At 35.6% G+C, this 27,029-nt stretch overlaps 1 protein-coding gene across 2 annotated transcripts in view; it reads right to left on the bottom strand.

The window, feature by feature from the left end:
* Nucleotides 1-3,117: 3,117 nt before the first annotated feature.
* The window catches only part of Cul3 (cullin 3), a 74,935-nt gene continuing 51,023 nt past the window's right edge, over nt 3,118-27,029 (bottom strand). For both annotated transcript variants that reach the window (XM_040753231.1, XM_040753232.1), the window contains exons 6-16: nt 26,047-26,275; nt 22,536-22,681; nt 21,573-21,749; nt 20,213-20,383; nt 19,653-19,760; nt 18,567-18,691; nt 17,946-18,042; nt 16,746-16,880; nt 10,277-10,463; nt 8,071-8,216; nt 3,118-4,830 (exon numbers count right to left, since the gene is read on the bottom strand). In XM_040753231.1, the coding sequence (XP_040609165.1) occupies nt 4,699-4,830; nt 8,071-8,216; nt 10,277-10,463; nt 16,746-16,880; nt 17,946-18,042; nt 18,567-18,691; nt 19,653-19,760; nt 20,213-20,383; nt 21,573-21,749; nt 22,536-22,681; nt 26,047-26,275 (1,653 nt within the window). In that variant the 3' untranslated portion in view covers nt 3,118-4,698. The remainder of the gene's footprint in view (nt 4,831-8,070; nt 8,217-10,276; nt 10,464-16,745; nt 16,881-17,945; nt 18,043-18,566; nt 18,692-19,652; nt 19,761-20,212; nt 20,384-21,572; nt 21,750-22,535; nt 22,682-26,046; nt 26,276-27,029) is intronic.

Below are 27,029 nucleotides of genomic sequence, written 5' to 3'. Positions count from 1 at the left end.
AAAAGAATGTGGCTCAGAGCTAGAAGGAAGATAACATATATACTGAATAAAGTGCAGAATCTCAATCAACAGGTGTCTATACTGTTCGCTTACAAAGTGTATCTTGTAATTATCAGTTGTGTTAAATACACCGAATAAAGCCCCTAAACTGGTACGCTAAGGTGCCACCTTAAGTTTTCTAGGTGAACTGTCTATATGCTTTTGTGATACCTGAGTTTTGTTTCACAAATTTTAAGTTAGGAAACTCAATGCTTCTAAGACCTGAAGCATTGGGGCTTAGAGTGCCACACCCACCACGTCAGATCCAGCTAAAGCACTCGTTGAGAAATCACAACAGGGAAAGAATCTGGATACTCGGGGTTTCCTTTTCATACTGCAAGAACTGTGCATGAAGTTTAAGCTATGAGCTGTAAACTTTATTAGAATGTTGAAATTTGATTTCACTAACTAGTAACACAGCATATACTACTTGAAGATTCTCGTGTACTTCAAAGTCTAACACTTCAAGGCATTTTGGTATGTCACACTCAGGATCAAGTTAGACCTAAATATCAGGGATGAAATTACTTATATAAAGTTTACAAATGTGTCACTTCTAAGAGTATTAAATGTTTGTTCAGTTCTCCCAAGAGTTAGCTTCATGATCAATCACGACATTCACTGTCATTTTGTGTCTGTCCTATACCTTCTGGACAACTGATGTGGCATAGAAAACTGTGGTGCTATATTATTTATGACTGAATAAAGCCACTGGAGATTAAAATGCAAAGCTAGCCACAGCCATAGAGACAGGTAGTGGTGATACACACCTTTAATTCCAGCATACAAACTAGCTAGTCACAGAGGTTAGGTGTTAGTGGTACATACCTTTAATCCAGGACTTTAATCCTCAGACAAAGGCAGACGGATCTGTTAGTTCAAGGCCACACCAAGGCTACACAAAATTGATCCAGTCTAAGAGAAACAGCTCACACAAAGGTGATCTTACCACTTGGGATTACACCTTTAATGCCAGCACTAAGGAGGTGGTGACAGTAGTAGTGATATGATTGGGTGGACAGACGTATAAAAGGAAGAAGCAAATTCAGTCTTAGGCAATTATTCTCCAGCCATGTTAAGGACGGCACAGCCCTTTCAGCCTAAGACAGAGCTAAGAGCTAGTGGCTAGCTTCTTTGCTTCTCTGACCTTCAGTTTGACCCCAATATCTATCTCTGGGCCTTTTATTAATCATGTTACAGAAAACCATACAATAAGGAAAGAATTTTTAAGTGCAGAATTTAATAACTTACCTTGAGCAACTCACATACTAGGCATTTTAGAGTATATTTTCCTTTAAATGGACGTAAAAGCCATCATTACCCTTGCTTCTTGCCTGAAGTTGGTATCAGGAAATATGGGCCAACAAAAACATGCAGAATTCCATACTAAGATACATTTCCACATTACAATCATCACTTTATGCAAATGAAGTACAGAGTGACAGATTTAAATGGAAAATCATATCCATTTGTATGGGATATAGACAAGTTCTAGAGTCCTAGCTTAGAATTAAACCAAGGTCCAACTCTTGGATTGGGCATTTTTTAAGCAGTCATCCTAAACAAGACTGGTACAATTGTTACGCCAGATATGAAAACAAAATGAACAACAAACTGCTTACACAAGTGTCACCTGTGACTTGACTACTTTTGTTCTCAGGACTAGAAATAACTTATATCCCCTCCTCCCTGCTTTTCTACTTCTTCCATTCCCATCAGTAGACCATGAAGCACTTACTAAATGAATTACTACCATATAGTGTAACAAGTTACAAATGATACACAGACAGGCTTTCCTTCTAAGACTGTGAGAACCTTATGTTGTGTAAAAGCCGAACACGAATGATTAGGCTACTCTCAAAGGACAGCAGACATGTAAGGGGAAAATCTTGTATTATTTGTTTAAAGTGAATATCCAAAATTAAACCCAAAAAAGCATCGTATAGATTTAAATATAAAACATTAGCAACCAAACAGAGGAATTAGATATGCAGAAACCTCAGGTCAGTCAGGGTACTAGTTTCTGGAAATGAACATATATTATTTGTAAGACACTGGTTCTTACCTAAACCTTTCTGTCTGTTCGGCATACTAAGAAAACAAAAGTCAACAGTGTGTCACTGTTCAAGGTTCTCACTACAAAGTATTTTCCAGATCTCGAAATGGTGCCATCCTGCCCTGTACTTACCATGCCCCATACATGCATCCATTCAATTCCCTGGTGAAATGCACTGACATAAAGAATCCTTGTAATCACAACCACTTTTTTTATTTTGTGAGGCTGTTTCCTAATTGTAATAAATTTTCAATTTTAAAATGACAATTTAAAAATAAATGCTGCCTCCATGAAAAACGACAGCAAAAAATTACAACGTTAACAAGTAATGAACAGAGGCGACATTGTTTTTGTAGCTGGAAAAATTACCCATCTTCCCTAAAATTTAAGTCACAAAAATTTTAGTCACATTATTCTTTTCAAAACATTAAAAGTGTATAAAAATGTCAAGGACCTATTTATGAGGAAAAACACCAAAATGTATCACATGAATTTTGTAAAGTAGCAGAGCTAGCATTCCTTAGCAAATCTACTTTAACCCAGAAGCAAGCATCTCAAAGGAAAAGTATCAAACCTTTGTCCTACATATACTCCAGACTGATCTGTGCAGCCATACTGAAGATGACACATATGGAATGTTAATGGTTTGAACTAGTACTTCATTGTTCTTAATGTCTGACTCATGAGACTTTATAACTGAAGCTTTCATAGCTTTCCTGATTGCTGACAACCTGAGCTGTCCTTACTTCCCACATATTAAACAGCAGCTTCCTTAGAGAACATTTCAACTATACCTGAAAGCAACTCTTCAGTTCTGTGGTACTTGTGCAAGCACAGCAAAGTGTACTGAGAACACTGTCCATATTGGTCACAACTTCGCTATCTCATGAGAAAGTGGAACACAAGTAGAAACCAAGACCATAAGGCTTGAAATTGTACAGTACAGAAAAAAGACAATTTAAACCCAATAAAAGCATATTTGCATGCCTAAAAGGAAAATTATAATCCAAGACGCATGGGGAAAATATTTATGTGGAGTTTTTAATCCATATCAGAATTCAGTTATTGTAACTTCACCATAAATTTAAACAGAAACCATATTCTGAGATATACATTCTGGCAAGTGTATCAACAGTATTGATATTCAATGGAGAGTTGGTCAATTGAACTCAGTAACATTTAATTTTTTCTGACAGAAATCTATAGTGGTTTCCCCCAATTACATATCTAAAACATTATCTTGTAAGAGAAAATAAAAGGAACAAAATTAAATAAAACGAAAGATAAAAATACTCTGAAGTTAAAACAAACTATAATCCTTGGCAGATCAATTGGGTAGAAACCAATTTCAGTGATGGTTGGAAGCACAGAGTAACGGACACAATTCTCCAGCACAAAGCACAGCTCGGAAAACATGAAAATGACTCCTCAGAGGACAACAGAGAGCTAAATATCAAGAATCATCACATTTGAAAAGTATTGCTTAATCACTTTCCAAAACACAGCTGCAAGAACTGAAGACTTCCTTCAAACTATCAAGGTAATCTATTTATTGCATCTTTAGATTTCATTTTGAAACAGACAATGGTGTACCATAGCTTCACCAAAATATATATTTAAACTGTGTGTGTGTGTGTGTGTGTGTGTGTGGATGGGGGCTAAGATATATATAAGCAAAGAGTAGAATGTATGTGCTTTTCAAAGGGACTGAATTAAATATAACCAGCTGCCACCTTTGTGCTCTGACATACTTGAGTTAGTGTGTATGTGAATACTAAATTCATTTATTTTTTTTGTCTACAATAAATGAAATAAAAACACCACCCTATACAATCCACTATTAGCAGTAAGTACAACAGCAAAAAATTATTGTACAATTTATACATACTAAAATATTTTCTTTCTCTAGAAATAACTCAGAGCAAAACCTAGTCATCTTAGAACTGAATTTGGAAAACCTCAAATTACAATAGGGAAAAACAACCCAGGGTGTACTCATGTCCAAACAAAGGTTCTTGGTCATAAGGCTGGAAGATCAATAAGTGCAAGTGGTAGGATAAAGCATGCGCCAATTGTATGCCTGGGTCTTTGTATATTTATCAAACCTTTAAACAATACCAGCTAAGGAAATGTCACAAGCAGAGCAAGATAACTGTGAATTTTGCATTTCTTTTGCCATTTTTGCTACCCAACTTACACAATACGCAAAGTGCTAATAAGCAACACTACAGAAACACATTTACATCAACACTGAAGACCTGGGGAAATGAAATCCAACAATTTTATTTTAATGAGCTGTGTTTTCTAAATTTGTTTTTATTTTTTTCCTGTTTTCATACAATATTGAAAACAAAACGCGGCACATTCACATTTTCCCGAGGAACTGTAAAGATGATCTCTACAGGGATAACGTTGGAAAGCCTGAAGCTCAATCAACTGATGTTGAAAACTCTCAGAGGGAGGAGAGGCTTGATCTGAGTGGTCTATAACATGTACTGCAATTTAACAGAAGAGATGGTCGTCTTAATAGTAATGATTTAAAAGAACTTCCCAGTCCATGCGAAGAGTACAGTCCAAGAATAAATCAAATTTCTGAATGCATTTTATGCTACGTATGTGTATACTTTGCGATCCTCAGGTGTTCGTGCCAAATATTCTCTCTCAATAAGTCCTTCAATACGTTTCTTAATAACAACTGGACTTGGTAAGAATCGAGCCTTCAATTGTTGAGTTACCTAAAAAGAGAAGGTACAAGTCTAATTTTAACTAAAACACTTCCACGTAAACACACAAAACTCCATCTTTTACTAAAGCTGACATGCCATTTTAAAGCCAAGGAGACCAAAAAAAAAAAAAAATTAGTGAATGTACAACTAAATTAGGAAATATAGATGTACCAGGCACGGTGGCTAATGTCTGTAACCTCAGCACTTGGAAACCTGAGGCAGAAAGAGTACTCTGCCTCAACATAACAGATAAATTAACAAAAACAAAAAGAGTAAAAAGGAAGACATTTAAAATCTTTTTTTTTTTGTAAAATTTATGGATGTTAGATCACATTTCCATGTGTCAAAATGTGAACAATAAAGAGGATCAGTTGAATTTCACTACATACCAGCATATAGTTTAATCATTTTAATGATATTACTAACTTCTAGGTTATTTTCCCAGTTCACAGAACCTGGGAAGCACAGCATGTTGTATTTACAAGTACAAGCTCTGACCCACACTGTCTAGGATCAAATTCCTGATTCCCATCTGTTCAGCTCTGGGATCTCAGAGATGAGTTAACAGATAAAATGACTTATAGCAATGGCACCCAATACTGCGAGCGACTGCTGTCATTCTTTGCTCCAACTGCACTCAGATCCTAAGTATGATGCTTCCAGTAACTGTAGCAGCCACAACCTACTGCTACGAATCAGTTAGTCAGAGTGAGTGAGTGAGTGAGTGAGTGAGTGAGTGAGTGAGTGAGTGTGTGTGTCTGTGTGTGTTTACTTGTCTAATACTTTTAAATGCAATGTAGGCTGTTTCATTTTATAAAGGAAAATAAGAAGTTGGTATTAGCCAGGCGGTGGTGGCGCTCGCCTTTAATCCCAGCACTTGGGAGGCAGAGGCAGGCGGATCTCTGTGAGTTCGAGGCCGTGCTGGACCGACAGCCTCCAAAACAATACAGAGAAACCCTGTCTCGTAAAACAAAAAACAACAAAAAAGAAGTTGGTATTAACAATTAGTAGAAGAGAGAAGCTAAACCTTTTTGTCCTCGAAGCTCATGAACATTTCAATAATCCACCCCACTTATCCATCCACCCATAAGACAGATTTTCTTTTACGCATGTCGATCATGGTTATCTTCGGCATTCTATTCTACAATTGATCTATCACCCTTCCACAATTACCATTCTAGTCTTACTCTTGGCAGGTAGTTCTCCTTTTCCAACTTTAGTCATTCTGCATTCTCACAGTGCACTTAATAAATCTACTAATTAAAAAATAAGTAACAAAAACAAAAGCCTTGCTACCACCCACTTGGAATTGCCAGTGCTTAACTCTATTTTCCAGACTGCAAAAGCTACTTTGGACATAGTCTCCATTTTATAGGGCCTAGATTGCATTCAAGATTATTACAGCTCTCAACTTCAACTCTGGATTCTTTGGTCCTATTTTATAAGCATTATTTGATGAAATTGCTATCAGTATAAAGTAGGAGTCATCAGCTGCACTCACAGGCCAAATATCACCTAATTAATACTTGCTTTTATAAAATCACTTATCTAGTCACAGTTGTATGTGACTCTTACAGTTATCCCCAGGCTAAAACTGGCATTTTCTAAAAAGGTTTGATAACCCCTGGGAAATCATAAAATCACCACTCTGTTTTAGACACAATCTCTAATGCTGATAGGCTCCTTTGTTTTCCAACCAACATGCAATGCAGAGCCACTCTCCTTTTTTACACCGGGACAGCAAGCTACCTCACTGCGCTTTGATAATCCTCTTCCTTCCTTCCTTCACTTATTTTTATCACTTCTTGGTCAGCACAAACCATGTGCCCTAGTGTGTTCCCAGGAAAAGGCACATTTTGTTAGTACCCACTGTTTCTACTATGAATCATCACTATTCAGTCTTCCTTTCCCAGACGTCACTATTTCCTCGTCCTAACCACCTAGCATCTTCTCCCCACAATAAGCATTTTTAACAATCTCCCATTTAGAAGAAAAAGCCAAGTTCCAGAACTCCTAATCCCACCACTGAGTCCTCTAGAGCTCTTTTTTTTTTTTTTTTTTGCCTGTTGCCAGGACCCACTGCCTCAAAGCACAAACTCTTGGTGGTTTCCACACCCCACTTATTTCCCAGGTGCTGCATCAACTATCTACTCTCACTGAGCCAGTGGAAATGTATGGCAAAAGTTAACTGGCTACATTTGCCGTTACAGTCACTCACCTCAGCTTTATGGCTTTCACAATTACTGACCTTCACAGCCACCTATGCAAAGTCTATTAAAGGCCAGAATGTTTACTGGAGAACTCTGGAATCAGTAGGTCCTGGTGCCTGGAACCTCTATTTATTTTTCTTTCTTTCTTTCTTTCTTTTTTTGGTTTTTCGAGGCAGGGTTTCTCTGTGGCGTTGGAGCCTGTCCTGCAACTAGCTCTTGTAGACCAAGCTGGTCTCGAGATCCGCCTGCCTTTGCCCCAAGTGCTGGGATTAAAGGCGTGTGCCACCACCACCTGGCGAACCTCTATTTCTAAGACTGGTTCAGAAAGAGTACCTTTAAAACCAGTGCTCTGTGAGTTTCAGGCCAGCCTGGTCTATAGAAAGAATGCCAGAAGAGCCAGGAATGTTATACAGAAAAACCCTGTTTGGGGGTCGGGGGACGACACACAACAAAAAACTAAACAAAACCATTGCTCAAAAGCTTCTTCTCAGTGTTATTGGGCATTCTCACTGTTCCTGAATATGGCACTATAGGGTTCATTCTTGCAGTATTACACCTGAGCAATTTAATATGATCCCAGTTTTGACTATCTTCCTATGTAATGTGAATTCCCAATTAACATTTGCCTTCAATGTTCCAATGGACTCCCGAGTCTACATACGCCAGTGTACAATAAAGACAACTGTGCAAACCTATATTAAGATATGGGGTCCAATCTCTGTTTATTCATTCATGCCAGAAACCCAGGAGGCTAAACTCTTCCTTCCAATTTCACAATTAATAAACTGTCAGCACTACTTCTCAATTCTTAAACAAGGCTTTTGTTACCCTACTATGTTAATGGCCCCTCATGGGTCTTAGTTTCCTAATTTGTGAAGAGGCCCTCAAAACACTGGCAACCATTATTAATGTTTAGAAACACAGTTGATTTGTTTAAGAAGGTATATTGATGTACAGGTGTTCAATTATGTACAGTATCTTGCTCTTAGTGAGCAGTGTTGTGTGATAATGATGTGGACCACGCTTCAAGCATCCTTACCTCTGCTACTAAAACATTGTGCTGCATCTTCTTTCTAGACTTCATTATTCGCACTATAGCAGCTTCTATCTCATGTTTTCTGTCATCATCTACTTTCTGTCTTGTTTCTTTCCTTTCAGGGTCAGATTCACCTTGTTTGGCTGCAACTAAAATAGAAACAAAGGCATTTATCAGAATTACAATTAAAATTTTGATTTATAAAAAATGTAATATAATTCGTATTCAGAGTAAAATCCATCTCAATGAGAATATACACAACACAAAATAAGCAAACATTCACACTCATCTCAATTATAAATAATTATTTTGTATAATTACAAGTTAGTTTGAAAGAAGAAAATAAAAGCAAAAACAATTTTTTAAAGGGTCTTACTATGCAGCCCTGGCTAGGCTAGAACTCACTATTTAGACCAGGAGGTCCTCAAACTCAGGAGATTCACCTGCTTTGACCTCCTAGATTCTGGTATTAAAAAACCATACTTCCACACATACCTGACTGAAAGTCAATTATTCATAGATTAGAATAACTGCTCTTCTGGAAAAGAAATGGTAGTGGACATCTCCAGTGGTTAAGATTAGCTAGCAGTCTACAATTTTCAATTTTCCATGGCTTTCAGACCTCAACTCTTACTTTTCTGTCACAGTTTCAAGTTTTATTTCAACAAAAAATTTTCACAGTCAAGTACCTACTGTCTCTAATTCATGAGACACTGTAGGAAAGGGAAGAGCAGGTACTGTCAAAATTCTACCAGTTAAACAATTAAAAAGGTAACAGTAAAAGGAATTCTTTAGCAATGAAATACTTCTGTGTAGAGGTCTTTTACCAACTCCTTGGATTCTATTACCTAACAAAATTCTTTTATAATCTCATTATACATTTACTGAATATCCCAACCTTTAGGAGAGTCTTACTCTGCTGTCCTTCCTATTCTGCTCAAAGTAACCAGCAAGGGGCAAAATAAAGAACTAATGTACAACTATACTGTAACTGAAGTAGCAAAATACAAAACCACGTATTGTTTTATTTGGCCCTTAAAAGGAAATAAGCATGAAACTTTTGGAATCAAACTAGAAAACTCAAAGAAAGGCATGATATAGCAGATCTATAATTTATAATATTATTATGGTACACAAACATTTAGCTACTTGCCGGAAAAGTTCCTTGGTAAGAATATACTGCTTTCTGCTGGGGATATGGCTCAGGGTTAGAAAGCATGTGGACTAGCATATGTGAGGCTCCGGACTATAGCCCTGATATCTTATCTAATCTCACCTACCCATCTATCTGGTCTAATCAAATCAAACATATCTCTGTATTTCATTGAAACATACTCAGAGAGACACACACACAAAGAAAAAACTGCTTTCAGAATCATATGCTAAGGAAAAAAGGGGGTAAAAGCAAATAAAAATAATCTATACGAGGAATTAACCCTCCTCCATTAGGTCAATGAAAAAGAAAGAAGGGGGAATATATAAAGTTGTAAAATGTGGAAATCCTGGGAGAATCCTAGTCCTAAAAGGTAAGACACAAAAGGAACCTTAGAGACAATCGAGAATATACAATAGATACAATATGAAATTATTTTTCCCAAGTGTGATATCATATTTAGAATGATGGAGGAAAACATCTTACTTCAAGGAGATGTGTGTGTGGAGGTAAGGTCTGTCTGTACTAATATTAAATTTGAAACCAAGTAGCTTTAATTGTAAACATTGAAAGAAGGGATTTTTTTTTGCCATTTACAAACAGGAAAAAAAGACCTTACACAGGTTATATATACTGAACAATAATATTTTCAGTATCAACATAGAAGGCAGTACTAAAAATGGTTCACAATCATGTCATTTATGCTTTTAAATTAAAGGTAATACTGGATTTATAATTGCAATATCTAAAGATCAATTCTTCTGTAGGTACCAACCAATTTTGAAAAATCTGTAAAACAGCTTTGAAAGCCTGCTGACTACCAGCCACAAGTGCTAAGAAGTCTGCAGGGCCATGTCTTGTTCACCTGCATTTTGTTATGCCTAGGTATCCACATACCTTGCTTCCCTTCTCAGGACCAAGCACAAGCATACTATACACATTATTTTTGTTAACAACAAAACTATTACTTCTTAAAGGAATAAATCCAGCCGACAAGGATTTTTTTCTACATAAAATATACATAATTTTTAAGAGGAAAACTTTAATTCCAAGTACCTGTTTGAATCTTGACTCTGTGTAGTTTGGATGTGAACTGATCGTTAACTGTAAATATGTGGCCACTTTCTATCTCCTTTGACTTGGGTTCTTTTGTGAGGACCCGCTGTGTTGGTTTACCACAGGCGAGGGACTGGAGGGCTCTAACAAGTTCTCTTTCAGGGATATCTGTCTCTTGTTGAATTTCCTGAAATTTCATTAGATTTGACATAATTAGATTTCCCCCCAAAGATTAAAAGTACATTAGTTAATCAGCAATAAATAGACCAAGCAGTGGCTAGAGAAAGGTAATTCTATTAAGGAATTAATTTACAATAAAAAAATCTCCTGAATATTATGACTTGCTACTAAAATCTCATTATTTGAACAAACTATAAACTGTTAAAGGCAAGGGCATTTCTGCTTCAGGAAATACAATGTGTTCTCTAAATTGCCATCTGCAGGCACCACCAGGAACTTGACAGCATTCAGGTTATATTGATACAATAGTCAGTTTCAGGAACATTTACTATGTTCCTTACAAGTTTACTTCCAAGACTACTTTGTTCAAGCTTTCATTATGAAAACAAACATCGGAATCTGGATTTGAGCATATTCACTGCCTCTGGGATCAGAGTAAGATTTGACTACTAGAATTTACATTAAACACAAAAATCAGTAAGACCTATTCTAGGGTTTAGGTGATAACTTTTGCTGTGTTATGACATGAATACAATGTTATACTGAGAAAAATAAAAACACCAGGGGAAAGAGTTGTATTTTTTAACTCACTGCTCTCAATAGGATAACTAAGAAATCTGTATACTCACATGACTTAGTACACATATATCCATGACAACACAAATTAAGTGAAAGTCAAGATTCTGTGAATAATTGCTTCGAATAATTATGTTTATTACTATTGTAGATATTACAAATACTATGAGTTAATAGTAAGCTAGACAGTCTTATTATAGACTACAGATGGTTAGTTATAACATTTAAGCTATTTATACTAAAAGAACTGAAAATACTTCCTTAGGTGATATCTTTATTTATACTTACATATCAACTTTCTAAATTATGCAATTACCTAGAATCTATTTTTGTGTATGATGTGATAGAGTAGTACTAAAGTCCATCCACTGTCCTCTAGCACCTCCAAAAATATTTAGACTGACTTAAAATGAAAATTTTACCTACCATATCCAAGTATTGAAAGCTATAAACCAATTTGCTTCTGGGTATTATTTGTTCAAGCAAGTTCTTCATCTATGATTTTTATTATAATACCAGTACTTGGGAGACAAAGGCAGGAGGATCATGAATGTAGTCACTGGACTGGGCTACATGATAACTCATCTTGAAGGAATACATTTAAAACAAAATAATTTAATGTTGTTATTAAAACTTCCCACCACCAATTCAAGCCCCATTTCCTGTCGATAAAAAGTTTTGTTTATAGGCTGGGTGGTGGTGGTATATACTTTTAATCCCAGCACTATATTTGGGGCCAGCCTGCTCTATAGAGTGAGTTCTAGGACAGCCAGGGCCACACAAGCAATTCTGTCTCTAACATCCACTTTCTTATCCACATAAAACTCTGGGATCAGCTTATCAAGTTCATTAAAAAAAAAAGTTTAGAGTTTTACTTCTTTGATGTTAAAAAATGTGACTATATAATACAGTTCTCCCATTCCAGTACCTTCCATAATTTTTCATTTTAAAAGCAAAATTGATATAAATCCTGGTATAAATTCTCTATTTTTTGCTACAATGATTACAAGTTAGGTTATGATTCTTGATAATTCTTTTCCTCATGTCACCAGCTATGAAAAGCTTGCTTACAGAAAGTGTGATTTTCCATACAACTATTCTGAGAACGCTTTCAAGTGATTGTCACAAAGTATCAATCTCAAAATCACGCAATGCCCCAAAATGTAAATATTTGTTAATTCTTTCATGAGATTTATCACTTCCACTTCTTTTCTTTTATTAATAACTCAAGGACCTGAAGAGCAACTGTGGTAGCAAAGGTAGGCACTGTACCAGTTCCCACTGGAGCAGGAAGGTGTCTAGTGCTGTCCTGTTGTTTACATTTAGAACTCTACTTAAATATAACCTTATGACACTAAGAACACTGTCATTCTAATTACTGGCCAAGAGACCCACGTTTCTGAAGTAAATATGAAGACTGACTTTAAGCAAATACTTTCAGTTATCTAGAGATCATCAACTGCTTTGTGCTTTAAGATGGTAATCTGTTTAATACCCCATGATGACTATTTAACTGTCTTTTAACACATTACCCTCATGCAGGTCCTTCTTGTATTCCAAGGAAACTATTACTTAGACACAGTACATCATTCTTCAATATATCTGTAAAATAGTTCACATCTTCTCCCCCCCCTTTTCAGTTTTGATAAGTTGTGTCAGGTACATATTTTACACATACCACCAGGAATAACTGCTATCAATTCCAGATGGACCCCCCCCACCCCGAACTCTGAGATCTGCCTGTCTCTGCAATACACAGCACTGCATGGAATGTTTAATGGCTTTTCACTTCAATTACATCTGACATTAGGGTTCAAATTAGCTCTTATACTTGAGACTCAGAAAAATTTCTAAAAAGCATAATATAGAGCCTTAAAAAAGGATTATTATTCATATTGCTTTCAAAATCAAATGCCAGTTATTAAAAGGATATAAGCTGCTATTCTATGCTCCTAGTAACTATTTTAGATTATACTAAACTTTTTCTTTAATTAAAAAAACACATGAAAGAAAAAACCCTCTGCAACTCTGTTACTATGGATTAAATGTGACAACACAAAACTATCTCTCCTACAAGCCAGTTTTCAAGACAGTTCCTAACAATATTTATGTATATGTTGGGTCTGTGTGTACATGTGTGTCAACTGACTTGTAGAAATTAAGTTAGTTCTTAACTTATACCATGAGGTTCCTGGGATCAAATTTAGGTCAGCTGGCTTGGTGGCAAGCATATTTACCAGCAAATATTTTGCATTCTGTGACATCTCACCAGCCGAGACAGACTTGGGTGATCAAACAAGTAAGGGAGGGACAATATGTGAGTTCCAAGGCTCTATCAATAAAGACAATGAAGTTTCTTCTTGGGGATCTAGGAGTACCCACTCATTCTAGAGCAACTGAGCACTATGATGTAAAGACAACCAGAAATCAAGTAGAAAAGCCTACATGGAAAGAAACAACAAACTACAGACTTTTACCAATAGCCAAAATCTGCCCACCATATAAAACACCTTGGTGGTGCATTCCTTAAGCCCAGTGAAACCATTGGATTTTCTAAGACCTGACAAGTAAATGCAATCTTGCCAAGGACCTTAAACCAAAAGGTCCTCAAGCCACAGCTACCCAAGTGAGCTCTAGCTAGAACACTCAACTCAGAGAAACTAAGAGATAACAGATTGTTTTAAGTCGTGTCGATTTGGGATTTTTTGTATGTGGTCAATATAACCACCTTCCTGAACTTAAGCACTTATGTATAAAGTCAGCTTCCTTTAATATTATTAAGTACTTAAGATATAACGGTGTAAAACAAAACTATCTTCTCACAACATCTTAGATTTGAGGTATAGGGAACAAAATGGTCGTAGAGGTCCATGGAATTATACACAGAAAACTCAATGTGTATGAATCAGCTAAAGCTGGCAAAGTTAGAGCAACATTCCACTTAACTACTACCTCATTAGCATCAATGGATCCCAAGTTGGTTGGGAAAGGGAAGGTGCCTTCCATCATTACAATTAATACAACAATTCTATAGTAGCTTTGGAAAATGAATTTGTACTGTTATTATTCCATCAAACTTCTGAGTCCTTTAATATATTAGACCTCTCAAAATCAACCTTAATATTTAGCAGGTATGACATTCTCTTTGTAAAATATTCACGAAAAGCCTCAATTAAAGAGTATCTATTGGAGTTAGGTGGCAGTGGGGCACACCTTTAATACCAGCACTCAGGAGGCAGAGGCAGGACTGCATCTAAAATTTTAGGATATTTAGAGCTATATAAGAGAGCAACGCTGTCTCAACCCAGTCCCTCAAAACAAACAAACAAACAAAAAACAAACACCTATTGGAACTGGGGCTATAGTTCACTTGACAGAATACTTGCCCAGCAGCAGGATGCCGCAGGTGTGATTTCCCAACACCACATAAAACTTGATGTGGTAACTCACACCTACAATCCCAGATTATCTAAAAATGACAACTGATTTCCTCCTCTGTAGAAAAGCTTTATGTATATTGTTTGACTAAGGTATAGTCTATGTTTGCCTCATCAATTAGGACTCAATTCCACTAACTTGTGCATGTAAACTAGTATTTTTCTTAGGTAGAATCCATTTGTTAAATATAAAGAAAAAACTTCTTGTCTTGGCCACTGAACTAGAACATAAAAGTTTATACTTTCTTTTAATATATCACATAGAAATGACTCTCTTAGATATGTTTTCCAGAAAACAGAAGCATGACGGAGAGTATCTTGTTCTTAATTTCAAACTCAAACTCCTTTCTTCTTCTGTTACCTATAGCTAAAAACTGGCTGTCAATGAATATGAAGGCAATTTTAAAGCCTTTCAAAACACTTAATACCTTACTTCAAAAATTAAGATGATACCCATTTCAATACCAAGTAACCCTTTAGAGGTATAGAAACTAGATAAGGTAATATAACTGGGCTTTGATATGGTTTAGCAGTAAAGGTACTTGCAACCAAGCCTGATGACTGGAATTCTAACCCTGATCCCCAGAGCCTAAGAGAAGATCCTAGCATGTATATACAGACATACCACACCCCCCCATGTGCACACAAAAGAAATTAAAATGCTTAATCTTAAAAAGCTAATGCAACCAAATCATAAATTAAATGAGACAGGTGAAAAGAAAAAGGAAGAATGCACATTATAATAATAATAAAGGTGCCAAACAGGAAAAAAGGATCACTTTTAATAAATGATGCTAGAATGAACTGTATGATGAAACAACTATCCAAAATTATTTAAATATTTTGTGTTTACATATACATCTCTGCACCAATTCAAGTCTAGTGCTAGCAGAGACCAAGAGGGTATAAAACACCCTGGAACTGGAGTTACAAACTGTTGTGAGTTGCCATGTGGGTGCTAGGAATTGAAAAGGTCCTTCTGATGAGTGTCTAATGTTTTTAAACAGCTGAGACATCTCTTCAGCTCCAGAAAAAAATCAATTATAATCCTTACCTCATTCCATATAAAAATTACCCTGAAAATTACCATATCTAAATATAAAAACCAAAATTATAAACTACTTAAAAGCGCTAGAAGTAAATCTCTATAAATTTCATGGTAGGAAATCATTTCTTAGAATATTAAAATAAACCATAATGAGCCAGGCAAAGTATTTGTATCTGGGGAGGGAGAGAGGGAGGGAGGGAGGGGGAGGGAGGGAGGGGGAGAGAGAGAGAGAGAGAATCCTTAATATACGAAGATAGCTTACAAACACATTAAAAGATATGCAACATCATTAGTTATTAAAGACTAAATCCATGATACACCTGAAAATAAACTAAACTGGCCCAAACTACTTGGACTACAGAAGATATGGAGCAAATGGAGCTCTTGCTTTAGGGCACAGTTTGGGCAGTTTCTAAAAAGTTAAACACATAGGTGTGTGTGTAGGTTGAGAATATATACAGAAGTCAGATGACACCCTTAGGTGTAGTTTCTCAGGAGGTAGTCACCTTTCTCTCTTTACCTCTCTCTATGGTCTCTTACAGGCCTGGGGCTCATCTCCCCAGTTCTGGGATTATATGTAAGTGCCACCATGCCTGGCTTTTTAACATGGCCGTGGTTCCAGTGATCAAACGAAGGCAACTCAATGCCGACTGAGTTATCTTTCTAGTTTCATGGTACCAACTCAAAAGCTTATCATATCAACAAGTGAACTGATAAAGAAAGTGTAGTAACTCCTCAGCAGTAAGAACTAACTACTGACACTACCCATCAGAAATGAATCTTTAAAAAAAAAAACACTGAACCATGAAACCTCAACACAAACAACACATATATTTATATAAATTTCTACAACCCACAGAAATAAATCATTAATCGTTAGTTACTTGGCACCAAGAGTGGTTGCAGGGAACTGACTACAGATTACATATAGGAGGCAGTAGTCATGACTGTGATAATGGATACATAGGTACCCTACTTTTAAAGGGTAGCAAGCTATGTACTCACACAGTATGAAAATTACATCTAAATAATGTCGATTTAAAGCAACAAAAAGTAGAACATGCCCCAGTTATGAATGATGTTCACAAAATTCAATGGCTGAATTTTATGCCATTTCTCCTAGTGGTATTCAAGGAATGTCTCTTAAGTTTACTCTATCAAGAAAGACTCAAGTAGCAAAGAAGAGTTAGAAACTTGTCACAATGTTTATTATTACTATAAGCCATACCTCAAATGTGTATTTCTCTCTATTATTAAAGAGCATTAATATGGTCATCTGGAAAGTGGAGACTTGCAATATGTGCTTCCGGGTATTAGAACCAGTTACTTGTGCACCGCCAACACCAACCTCAGATCCGTCTTCCTGTTGTAAAAAATAAAAGACATTATCTTCTACCAACTTTAATCATACTTTCAGAAATAAATCCCATAATCTCCTCCCCTTGAATAAACAGAACTCATTACATTAGAAATCCTACTTAGGACGTATATGTATGCACACCCCTTTACTAAAGGATTGTCCTCAATTTCCCAACTTCAATTAGTCAAGAAAGTATTTATAAGCTTAAAGAGATAATAGTGCCAAATATTTTTCAGCTAAATACATGATAAACTTCTTGATCTATGTTAATTACATATAAAAACAACAATGTTTATACATGCACTTAACACTAAAAATGCTTCAGTGTCAGAGCAACTCATCACATGAATCAAGTCTGGGTTACAATCTAGTTTAAAACTTTTTGCTGCCTAATAATTTTCAACCTTAAGGCAAATAACCTCAGTTTGATTCAAACCAAGTAGTAGAATAGATTTAGTCTAGACCTCAATTTAAAAAAAAAAAAAGAAACAAATTACTAGTACATCATCTTTAAAATGATTCTATAAATATCTGTGTGTCTTGTAAGTATCAAGTGCCAATCTCCTGGTTTTAAGAAGAACTAAAAGACAGAATTTTGAAAACAGGTACCTCGCTTTGTATGCCCTCAAATCAACTTACATTATGCTATATTTGGCAACAGGGTCTCTGACTTTTTTAAATTAAAATCCATAATTTCTCCAGCCTGGACTTTTAGGGGAGTGCATGGACCCTACCCTGAGTGAAATGACAGACTCTAGATATCCCCTATGTGGAAGGAATTGGCAATAGGGTGGGAGGCGGGGGGGACTGGGATTGACATGTAAAACAGGCTATTTAAAATTAAAAATTCATAATTTCTCTATTTTATTCTTTAAAAAAGACTTGATCTTCATATTTTCAAATGCAGTTAGCAAATAAAAGAATAGACATAATAAATAAAAGCAGAGGTTTTTAAGCTTTCCAATTTATGAGATGGAAGTAATAGCTATATTCAGGTTGACCTATATCACACACAGGTTCTGTACATGAATTTTAGTTACTCTGTATACTTAAAGTGTCAATATTTACCTTTTTAACTGGACCATAAAAGGTAGCATTGAGATCTGCAGAACCCATGTGATGCTGGAGTGTGAGCTGTCGACCACTGTGTTTGGCTAAGTAGAACCTGTAGCAAATTAAACTCAGTTTTAAGAAATCATACAATTTGTGCATTTGAAATTACAAATTATAAGATGACAACAACCCTTAGAAAACATAGAAATAAGAGACAGTAGAAGGAGACCCTCAGGAATTAAGTTCTGTTCCTGTTCCTGTGGGGGCGAGGTACAGGGTTGTTGATGTCAGATCAATGAACTTAAGTAGATACCAATACACTAAATCATTTCTCTTGTATACTCTGACCAAGCCAGCTCTTTAGAAGACTTTCTCCACAGCCTATCCCAAGCCAGTGACTAATACTAAGGACAAAGCATAACTCTACTAACATGCATCAATGACAAAGGAAGGCCACTGACATTCTTCTGAAGTTTTATTTAATCTGTTCTTACATGCTAAAAGTTACTAACATAAAGCCTTCTGAATATGAGGTCTAAAGTGGAATATATTTACCATCAGTAAGGAATATAATTAATGTGAGAACAAAATTCAAATTTGGTTATTTATATTCAGAAAGTCTTATTGAGATGTTACCTTCTAAATATCTCAAAAGCATGTCTTGGTGCTGGTGGGATGTTGCACTTTGGTGTGGCTGACTGAGTAGGCCAATATCCCGTTGTGAGAACCCGGACTGTAAGATCAACACCACCTAAAGATACCTATACAAATACAAAGAGGTGAACTACAACAGACTAGATGCATTACCTACCCATACAGTCTCTATTACAATTAGCAAAGTAGTTGTAAAGTGGATATCTTCATGTCTAGAATCTAATAAAGAAAAGAGATTTTCTTAATAATTGAATCTGTTTAACGTTTTCCAAGTAACTGTTAATTATTTCCTAAAAATTAAAAATAATGAACACAAGGTAATTCATCCGTTTTTAACATTTTTACATTACATAACTAATATTAGCTGCAGGCAGTGTTATGTATCTGTCTTCAATAAATACCTATCTATATGATGGATGACAACTTCAATAAAGGAAAAAAAATGAACACCTATAATTTCTGGTAATATTATAATCACAAGCATTCTATTTTAAAGCAAAATAATTTGTTGTATGGTGCTTGAAAATAAAAGAAACTACTGTGCTGAGTAGACTTCAACAGGCCCAAATTCTTAGAGGAGTTGTGTTCAACTTGAAGGTTCACAACATTTTAATAGAATGCAAAGACTTCAGGAAGCTCACGGTTTTGCTGACTCTGCTCTGTCCATCAACTGTTTCCAACACAGGGAAGCGCTTAGAAGATTTATATCTTAAAATTTTAAAACATTTACTTTTAATACTTCTTAAATTGATAGTTTTAATTATGCTTATATGTTTGTTTGTGTGACTTTGTGCACATGAGTGCAGCTGCCCTTATGATACACAGAGGGATCAGAGCCCTTGAAGGCAAAGTTACAGGCAGCTGTAAGCTGGCTAACAAGCTGGGAACCAATAAAAGCTATTAATCACTGAGCCAACTGTCAAACCCCCAACAACTACTTTTAACTGCATGTACAGAGGGGCCTCAAAGTATATGGATAAAGATATTAGTAAAACTGAAGAAACAGACTTCATAAATATAAAAGCAAAGACCCAACATTTAAGATGAAAAATTAATGCAGTCGCTTACCCCCGTTGCCTGTAGATGTTGCCTGAACTCATCCATAGTTGTGTTTGAGATGCTCATGTCCCTAAACATTCCTTCCAGTTTTGATGTGAATTGACATCCACACTCCGTCTATGGAGAAAGAATACAAGTAAGTATAAATAAATAGTAGACGCTCCTATGAAAAAGTGTACAGTCTTTTGTTTTATTGCCATCCCTGATTATCTCCTGTGAAAGTCTTTCCACTGATTGCTGTATATATGTGCATAGCTATCAAAGTTTAGAGTGTTTAAGAAAAACTTAAGGATTTTAGTTTTAAATATCATTTCCAAGCTCTTCCAGAGATTCCAATCTAAAGGGATAGTGGGGCTCAAACTCTGACATTCCCTACACCATTTCATGTTAATTCTTGCATAGGTTAGTTTAGAAATCACTCTATACAACAGCACTTGAGACCTTTGAGGGTCTGTACTTTGAACGAGTGGAAGTAAAACCCCCCTGCTCAAAACCACACTACCTTGAGAAATTTCTAATTATATGTTGATGTTGCTTGTGTTCAACCACAATTTTAAAATAAAGCTTACCTTTAATTTAGAAATCATATTTTTTTCAGAATCATCAGAAACACTTTTATTCGTGAGCAGTCTCCTTGCCAGGTGTTGTTTATAATAACGTTCAAATACATCTTTTTCTTGCATAAACCTAAAAAGGACCATTGCCTTATCCAATATCGTTTCTACTTCTTGTTCTGTTAGCTGCAAAAGTAATCAAAAGACAATCCAGTCGAAAAATAACCATAATACTTGGTTAAGGGAAAGGATGTGACTTGAGAATGGGCCCATAGCTCATATATTCCTATACTCTCCAATACTTTGAAAAAAAAATGGAGGACTACTACTCAAATCAGACATTAATATTACAGGGCTGGGCTAAAAACAGATGAAATTTCATTAACAAAGGATATATTAAATTTCCACAGAAATTTACATGGCCGTAATTTTTTTAAAGTTCATTAAAAACCTCAAAATTGGCAAACAAATGGGTAAATTTTTGATAAATCCAAAGGATAAAAAGGTTTCTTTACCTTATCTAAGGGAAAGAAAATGTAGTAAGCTGTATTATGCTTGTGATTTTAGAAACGAGAGATTAATTGAATATGATTTCTTTGCAGTCAGTTATTTTGTTTTCTCATTCAGCCACTGCCTCTGTAATCTGTAGCTATTTGCTGTCTTTCTCCTTTGTCTAAAATTTAAAAGACCATATGTGATCAGAATAGCTCAATTTGTTTTTCTATGGTTCCAAGTGAGCTCCTAAGGTCCCCGGATGAAACTTAAAAATTAAGCTTCAGTGTGTGGAACATTTTTGTTGTTGCTGTTTTGAGACAGGGTTTCTCTGTGTAACTTTGGAGCCAGTCCTGGAACTCGCTCTGTAGACTAGGCTGGCCTGTTGCCTCTGCCTCCCGAGTGCTGGGTTTAAAGGTGTGTGCCACCAATGCCTGGCTAGTGTGGAACTTTCAAAGTAAGTAATTCAGAGAACTGTTCTTCCAAGTACACCTTCAAGTTCCTCAAAAACCAAGCCCCACTTGACACCCTACACCCAGACCCAGATAAAAGCAATTAACAATCTACAACTGCTGCCAAGTTTTTTCGTTTTGTCATCCCTCACACAACTAATTCTTAGCTACAAAGACAATCATTTTAAAAAACTGCAAGTGTGATGTTTGTGCTTTTTCTTTCAGGGGGTATTTTTAAAAATGAAAACTACACAAGATATGTATATGTGAAACATCAAACAATTTTTGAGCATGTCTAAAACTTTAAACACAACTGTCTAGGAGACCAGAGCATATAAGCACACTAAAGAGCCCTGCTTCAATTTTATTTATTTCCAAACTTTAGATCAGGAAGTAAAACCTAGTATGTGTTCCAATATATTACTACTTACCCCTTTGACTCCCTTTTTCAGCTTATCATCAATAAATAATGAGAGGTATTCAGGAGACCTGGAGTTGAGGTTTAGGAAATACTCAAAGTCCCCAGCAATAGTCTGTTTAAAGAGCCGGTCATTATTGAAGGATTCTTGGAGGAAGCGATCAAACCTACTCTTCAGATCCAGTAAGCCCTTACAAAAAAAAAAGAAATTTAGGAAACATTATAAAAATGTAGAATACTTAATGGTAATTATAGTTCAAGGTTAATTTTGTAGACTATTATTATTTTCCAGTTCGTGTACAAGCTCAAATGTTAGTGATGGCAAGCATTCTACCATTTACATATGTGTAATACATCAAAAATCAAACAGGGCCCAAAGGTGGCTCAGGAGATAAATGTACTTGTTGAACCCACCGGATAGAAGGAGAGAAATGACTCTGTCCTCTGACTTCTCTCTCTCTCTCTGTCTCTCTGTGTGTGTGTGTGTGTGTGTGTGTGTGTGTGTGCGCGCGTGCGCACGCCCCCATCCCATAAATGAAATATAAACATTTAAAACAAACAAAAAGAAACCCTGTTACCGCTTCTCCTCAACCTCTTGTCTGGACCAAACAGGGGGAGTCAAAAAAAAAAAGAAAGAAAGAAAACACACACACAAAAATACAACTTAGAATACAGTTTAGTCAAAGAACTGCTTAAAAATATTTTGAGATTTAAGCATTTAAAACATAAGTTGGCTTTTCCTGTATTTAAACACCAACCTACAACACAGCTCATTTTTTATTATTCAGATTAAACAAATCTTTAATAGGTTACTAAAAAAATCAACCTTAAACAGCAGCTGAGTCCAGCTTTCCCAACACATAACAAACATCTTAAAATATTCTAAAATATTTAGCTAAGGTATATAACATACAATTAAAAGTGATCCATAAAGTACTTGCAAAATGCTTATCATGAATGTAAAACTTTTATCTACCTGGATATAGTCAACAGGATTCTTTCCTTCTCCTTCCTCGGAAACAAGGGCTTTTCCTTGTTCCCTCAAATAAGAACTCATACATTCACACATTGTCTTCAAACCATTTGGCACACGACTAAATAATTTGTACATGCAAGCAAGGTCTGGAATTAGAAAACAAACAGACTGGTTACATTAAAGATTAAGGTAAAATGTGAGTCTGTTCAAGATTATTACCATTTGCTGTCCACTTGAGTAGTAAGACGGGGGTTGGTGGAAAGCCACAATTTGTGAGCTACAGTGCTTGACTAGATGTGATGAAAGTATCTTAGCATGTTTTCACTTATACAGACAGACCTCAAACAGCACACTAAATAACGCCAGTGACAAAAATATTGGAACTTGTACATAATTCATCATGTTACTCTAATGTAGAAACAACAGATGTTTAAAGGTCACAAGAAAGCCGGGCGGTGGTGGCGCACGCCTTTAATCCCAGCACTCGGGAGACAGAGGCAGGCAGATCTGCCTCGAAAACAATAGAGAGAAACCCTGTCTCATTAAAAAAAAAAAAAAAAAAACACACACACACAAAAAACAACAAAAAACCCACAAAAAACAAAACAAAAAAACAATTAGTATCTTACAACTGACAACCATTACAATAAATGAAATATGTTAAAACAGGATTTATTACTTTTGCATAAAATTTACAACCTAAATATCCATTTTTTAAAAATCCTTTTACCCTGAGTAATTCTGGGCACTGTCTAGACCTCTATATTTAAATACTGGGCCACCACACTACACTGCTTCAATTTAGACTCTTGGTCTTAACCCATTTTTCATACAATTTTCAACACCACCACAATGTGGATCTGAAGTAATTTTCTTCCATATGCCCAGAATTGTTTACAGGGAGACGATAATATCAGAACTTTGTGATGACAGGTAAATTTTTGCTGTCAGTAACTTTTGAAAATGACGTTAGACCAGCAATTTTAAGGTCAAAGTTGGCTAACAGTGTTCTATTCAGCACTAGACAATACATATTTTAGGCTAGTAGGTCACGAGAAATATGACACAAAATCAGTTTTGTCATAGTAAGCAAGTAATCAAAGAGAAAGCATGAATTATCGACTATTAACTATTCAATTAAAACTTTATGAATATTGAAAATCTATAAATCCTCTTATATTTTTGGTTGTGAGCCTAGCCATTAAAGGCTGAGCCATCTCTCCAGCCCATACTATTCTCATTCTGTTATTTATTTTTTAAAAACCTGTTAAGAGGCTAGACTTGACAAACCATAATTGTCTACTTTGAACCTTATTTATAAGAGCAAATTAGTACATAAAATTAAAGTTTAAAAGCAAGAAGCACAGCTTAAACAAGGTCAATAATATTTGATTCACAGACTTAATCTCAACTTCATTAACACATGTTCTTATCTGCAATACATTTCCAAGGTAAGTTGCATATGACAAATCATGTTTGTTTAGTGGATTATAATCAAAATTTCCCACTTTAAATCATTATAAAGTACAATAGCAATTTACAAAACTACAGCAATTTTGCATACCAAATACCTGTAGCAAACTCTTTCTAAAGTCTATTTTGTTTCCATATTTTAAATTTTACTCATTTGTACATTTGTTTATTAATCAATTAATTAATCTTATTGTATTGTTTGATTCACTGTAGTTAAATATATGGGATAGTAGAAAATATGAAAAAGTTAACTGAAAAATGTTTGGCGTTCAAAAATTATGTATTATTTCTCTATACTTAATTTAAAGCAACACCATTTGAGCTTACTAGTTCATACTGCTATAGTGATTAATGAACACTTTTCATTCACATTAAGCAAACTTTTTTCACATTCTGATTACTAAAATTAACAATGATGACATTGTGTTTGACAACAACTGTTCATGAGCAAGGTCCCAACCCAATTAACATCATTCTTCAATTAAGCTCCTAGTGGTAGGAGAGGGAAGTTAAAAATTTAAAAATCTAATTTAGAAAACCAAAAAAAAATCGAATTTAGAATCACAGGTAGCTGATTACCTGCTAACAACATTAAGAACTAAATGGAACAAAACCATGGTAAGTAGCTATTCTGCTACTTAGAGTGCTTGCTATAACTGATATATCTAACATGTTCACAACATATGTCCCCATGAAGCTGACAAGAGATACTGTCATTCAAACATATCTAGCCGCTAAGCTCAATTTCCATAAATGGACTTTGCACAAAAAGCCAGGGTCTTTCCTTTGGCACCACTGTCAGTGATTACTTTTTCAGTGTAGCAGCGCAGCAGCACAAAAGCGTAAAGTATCTGTTACCTACTCCTTTGCAACACGCTTGTTAGAAGCCCGTACATGGCTCAGGGTTAAAAAGCACCTGTTGCTAACCCCAGGAATTCATTTCCCAGGACTCACATGATGGCATAATGGAAGGAGAACAACTTGCAAAGTTGTTTGACTTCTATGAATGCATATTTACTCACAAATAAATGTAGTAAGATTGCACAGTAAGAATACTGTGCTAGGCCGGGCGTTGGTGGAGCACGCCTTTAATCCCAGCACTCGGGAGGCAGAGGCAGGCGGATCTCTGTGAGTTCGAGACCAGCCTGGACTACCAAGCGAGTTCCAGGACAGCCTTCAAAGCCACAGAGAAACCCTGTCTCGAAAAACCAAAAAAAAAAAAAAAAAAAAGAATACTGTGCTTTAGAAGACACAGCAAACAACTAGAACAGTTCCTTTTTAAAAAGAAAAAAAAAGCACCCTTGGTAATAAAACCCAGTAACTTTGCATATAGTTTTTATTTCTTTGGAATCTACCAGTAAATTATTATAACTCATAGTATGAGTCAAGACTTTTTTTTTATCAAGGAAGCAGAAAACAATGACAGCTACTGAAAACATATCACCACCACTGTCATGTAAAATGAAAGCTTCAAAGCAAAGCACCACCAACCAAGAATTTCTGTCAGAATACCAATCATTCTCACAACCTTTCCAGGCAAATATGGTAAGTTAAAGTTCACAATGACTGATATACCTATTACATTATCTCAAAAACTGTGAACTTTTTTTTTTACTATAAATATTCTAATACGGAACACAAGAGACACACAAACAGACACAGACAAACAGACACAACCAACAACCTTGTGAGAATATATATGAGACTACAGAGCACTACTCAGGCTAACTAGTATTTAAGAAAGTACAGAAATGCAAGAGGAAGCCACTGGCCTGTGGTTAATCACTGAACTTCCTAATCTTTTATACTAGTGAAAACAAAATGAGGGAAACAAATGTAAAAAGCATGGTAAAATGCATTGAATTCACTAGAAATACCTAATATTTCATGCATAATACAATCATTAACTCCCCCCTAGTGGTAATTGAGGTAAATTATTGCTATAAAAATAGCTTTTTGAAAATGGACATTCATAAGTTAGAATTAGAAATGACTAGCAGGGCAGAATAAATGTTCACTTTTAATTGATAACACTTACCTTCTGTCTTTCCGTTTTTCAGCATGTGTACTAGCCCAGAATTCTCCATTTCTACAATAGTCTTCATGTGCTTGGAAATGAGCTCCCTCTCGACCACCTTCACAATGGGCTCTTCTGTGGACTTGTCAAGGCAGTGCATCACCCGCTCAATTTCCTCATTAATTCTAGCTTCTACTTTCTTTATATATACTGAAGCACTGTTTTCTGCTAAAAATTTCTGGCTTTCCATCTGCAATTAAGAATTTTAAAAGCATAACAGGAAATAGCATTTACAATAAATCACACCAAGAAGTGTAACAGCTAAAGACATTTCATGAAGGTTCTTACTACACGGATTCATTTAGTCTAAATTAGCCTTTAAAGCACTATTTACACACAACTAAATTAACACATTATCTATAAGCAGTGTTTTAAAGATTTGCTAATGTACTACATTCAAATTTAAGCATCTGAACCAAGTTCGCAGGGGAACTTCCCTTATTACTGTAAACTGTAACTAGAAAGATTCAGTGTCTGTCATTATGCTTTGCTGAGACACCATTGTTACTGAAGTTCTCCTTCCACTATACTCCCAAGCCTAAAGTACACATATATGCTTTTTGTCTATCAAACACTATCCTTACTGGTTTTAGAGTTAGTAGTATCATTCCAATATGATTTTAATGTATACAACAGTAACATTACATAATAACCAATACATTACATAATAAGACACATTGATATATGTTATATTAAAAATTAGTAACATTCTCTACCTAGCAAAAGTAGTTTTAATCTTTAAAATCAAACTCCTAACAGACTTTTATATACTAAAACAATCTTGGCAAGACCATCTCCATTCATAATAAACAGTTTATGTGTGTTTCTAAGTAAACACTAAAACCAGCTGATACCTTATTTAAAAATAAACATTGCTTCAAGATTATAAACTCGTAAAGCATGACCCAGCCTCTTCAATGTAGCCATAAAGATTTTCCTATTGG

Source organism: Mesocricetus auratus, unplaced genomic scaffold (genome assembly GCF_017639785.1).
Source record: "Mesocricetus auratus isolate SY011 unplaced genomic scaffold, BCM_Maur_2.0 Super-Scaffold_100010, whole genome shotgun sequence".
Taxonomy (NCBI): domain Eukaryota; kingdom Metazoa; phylum Chordata; class Mammalia; order Rodentia; family Cricetidae; genus Mesocricetus; species Mesocricetus auratus.
The sequence above is the reverse complement of the archived record's forward strand: the minus strand, read 5'-3'. Positions and strand labels throughout refer to the sequence as shown.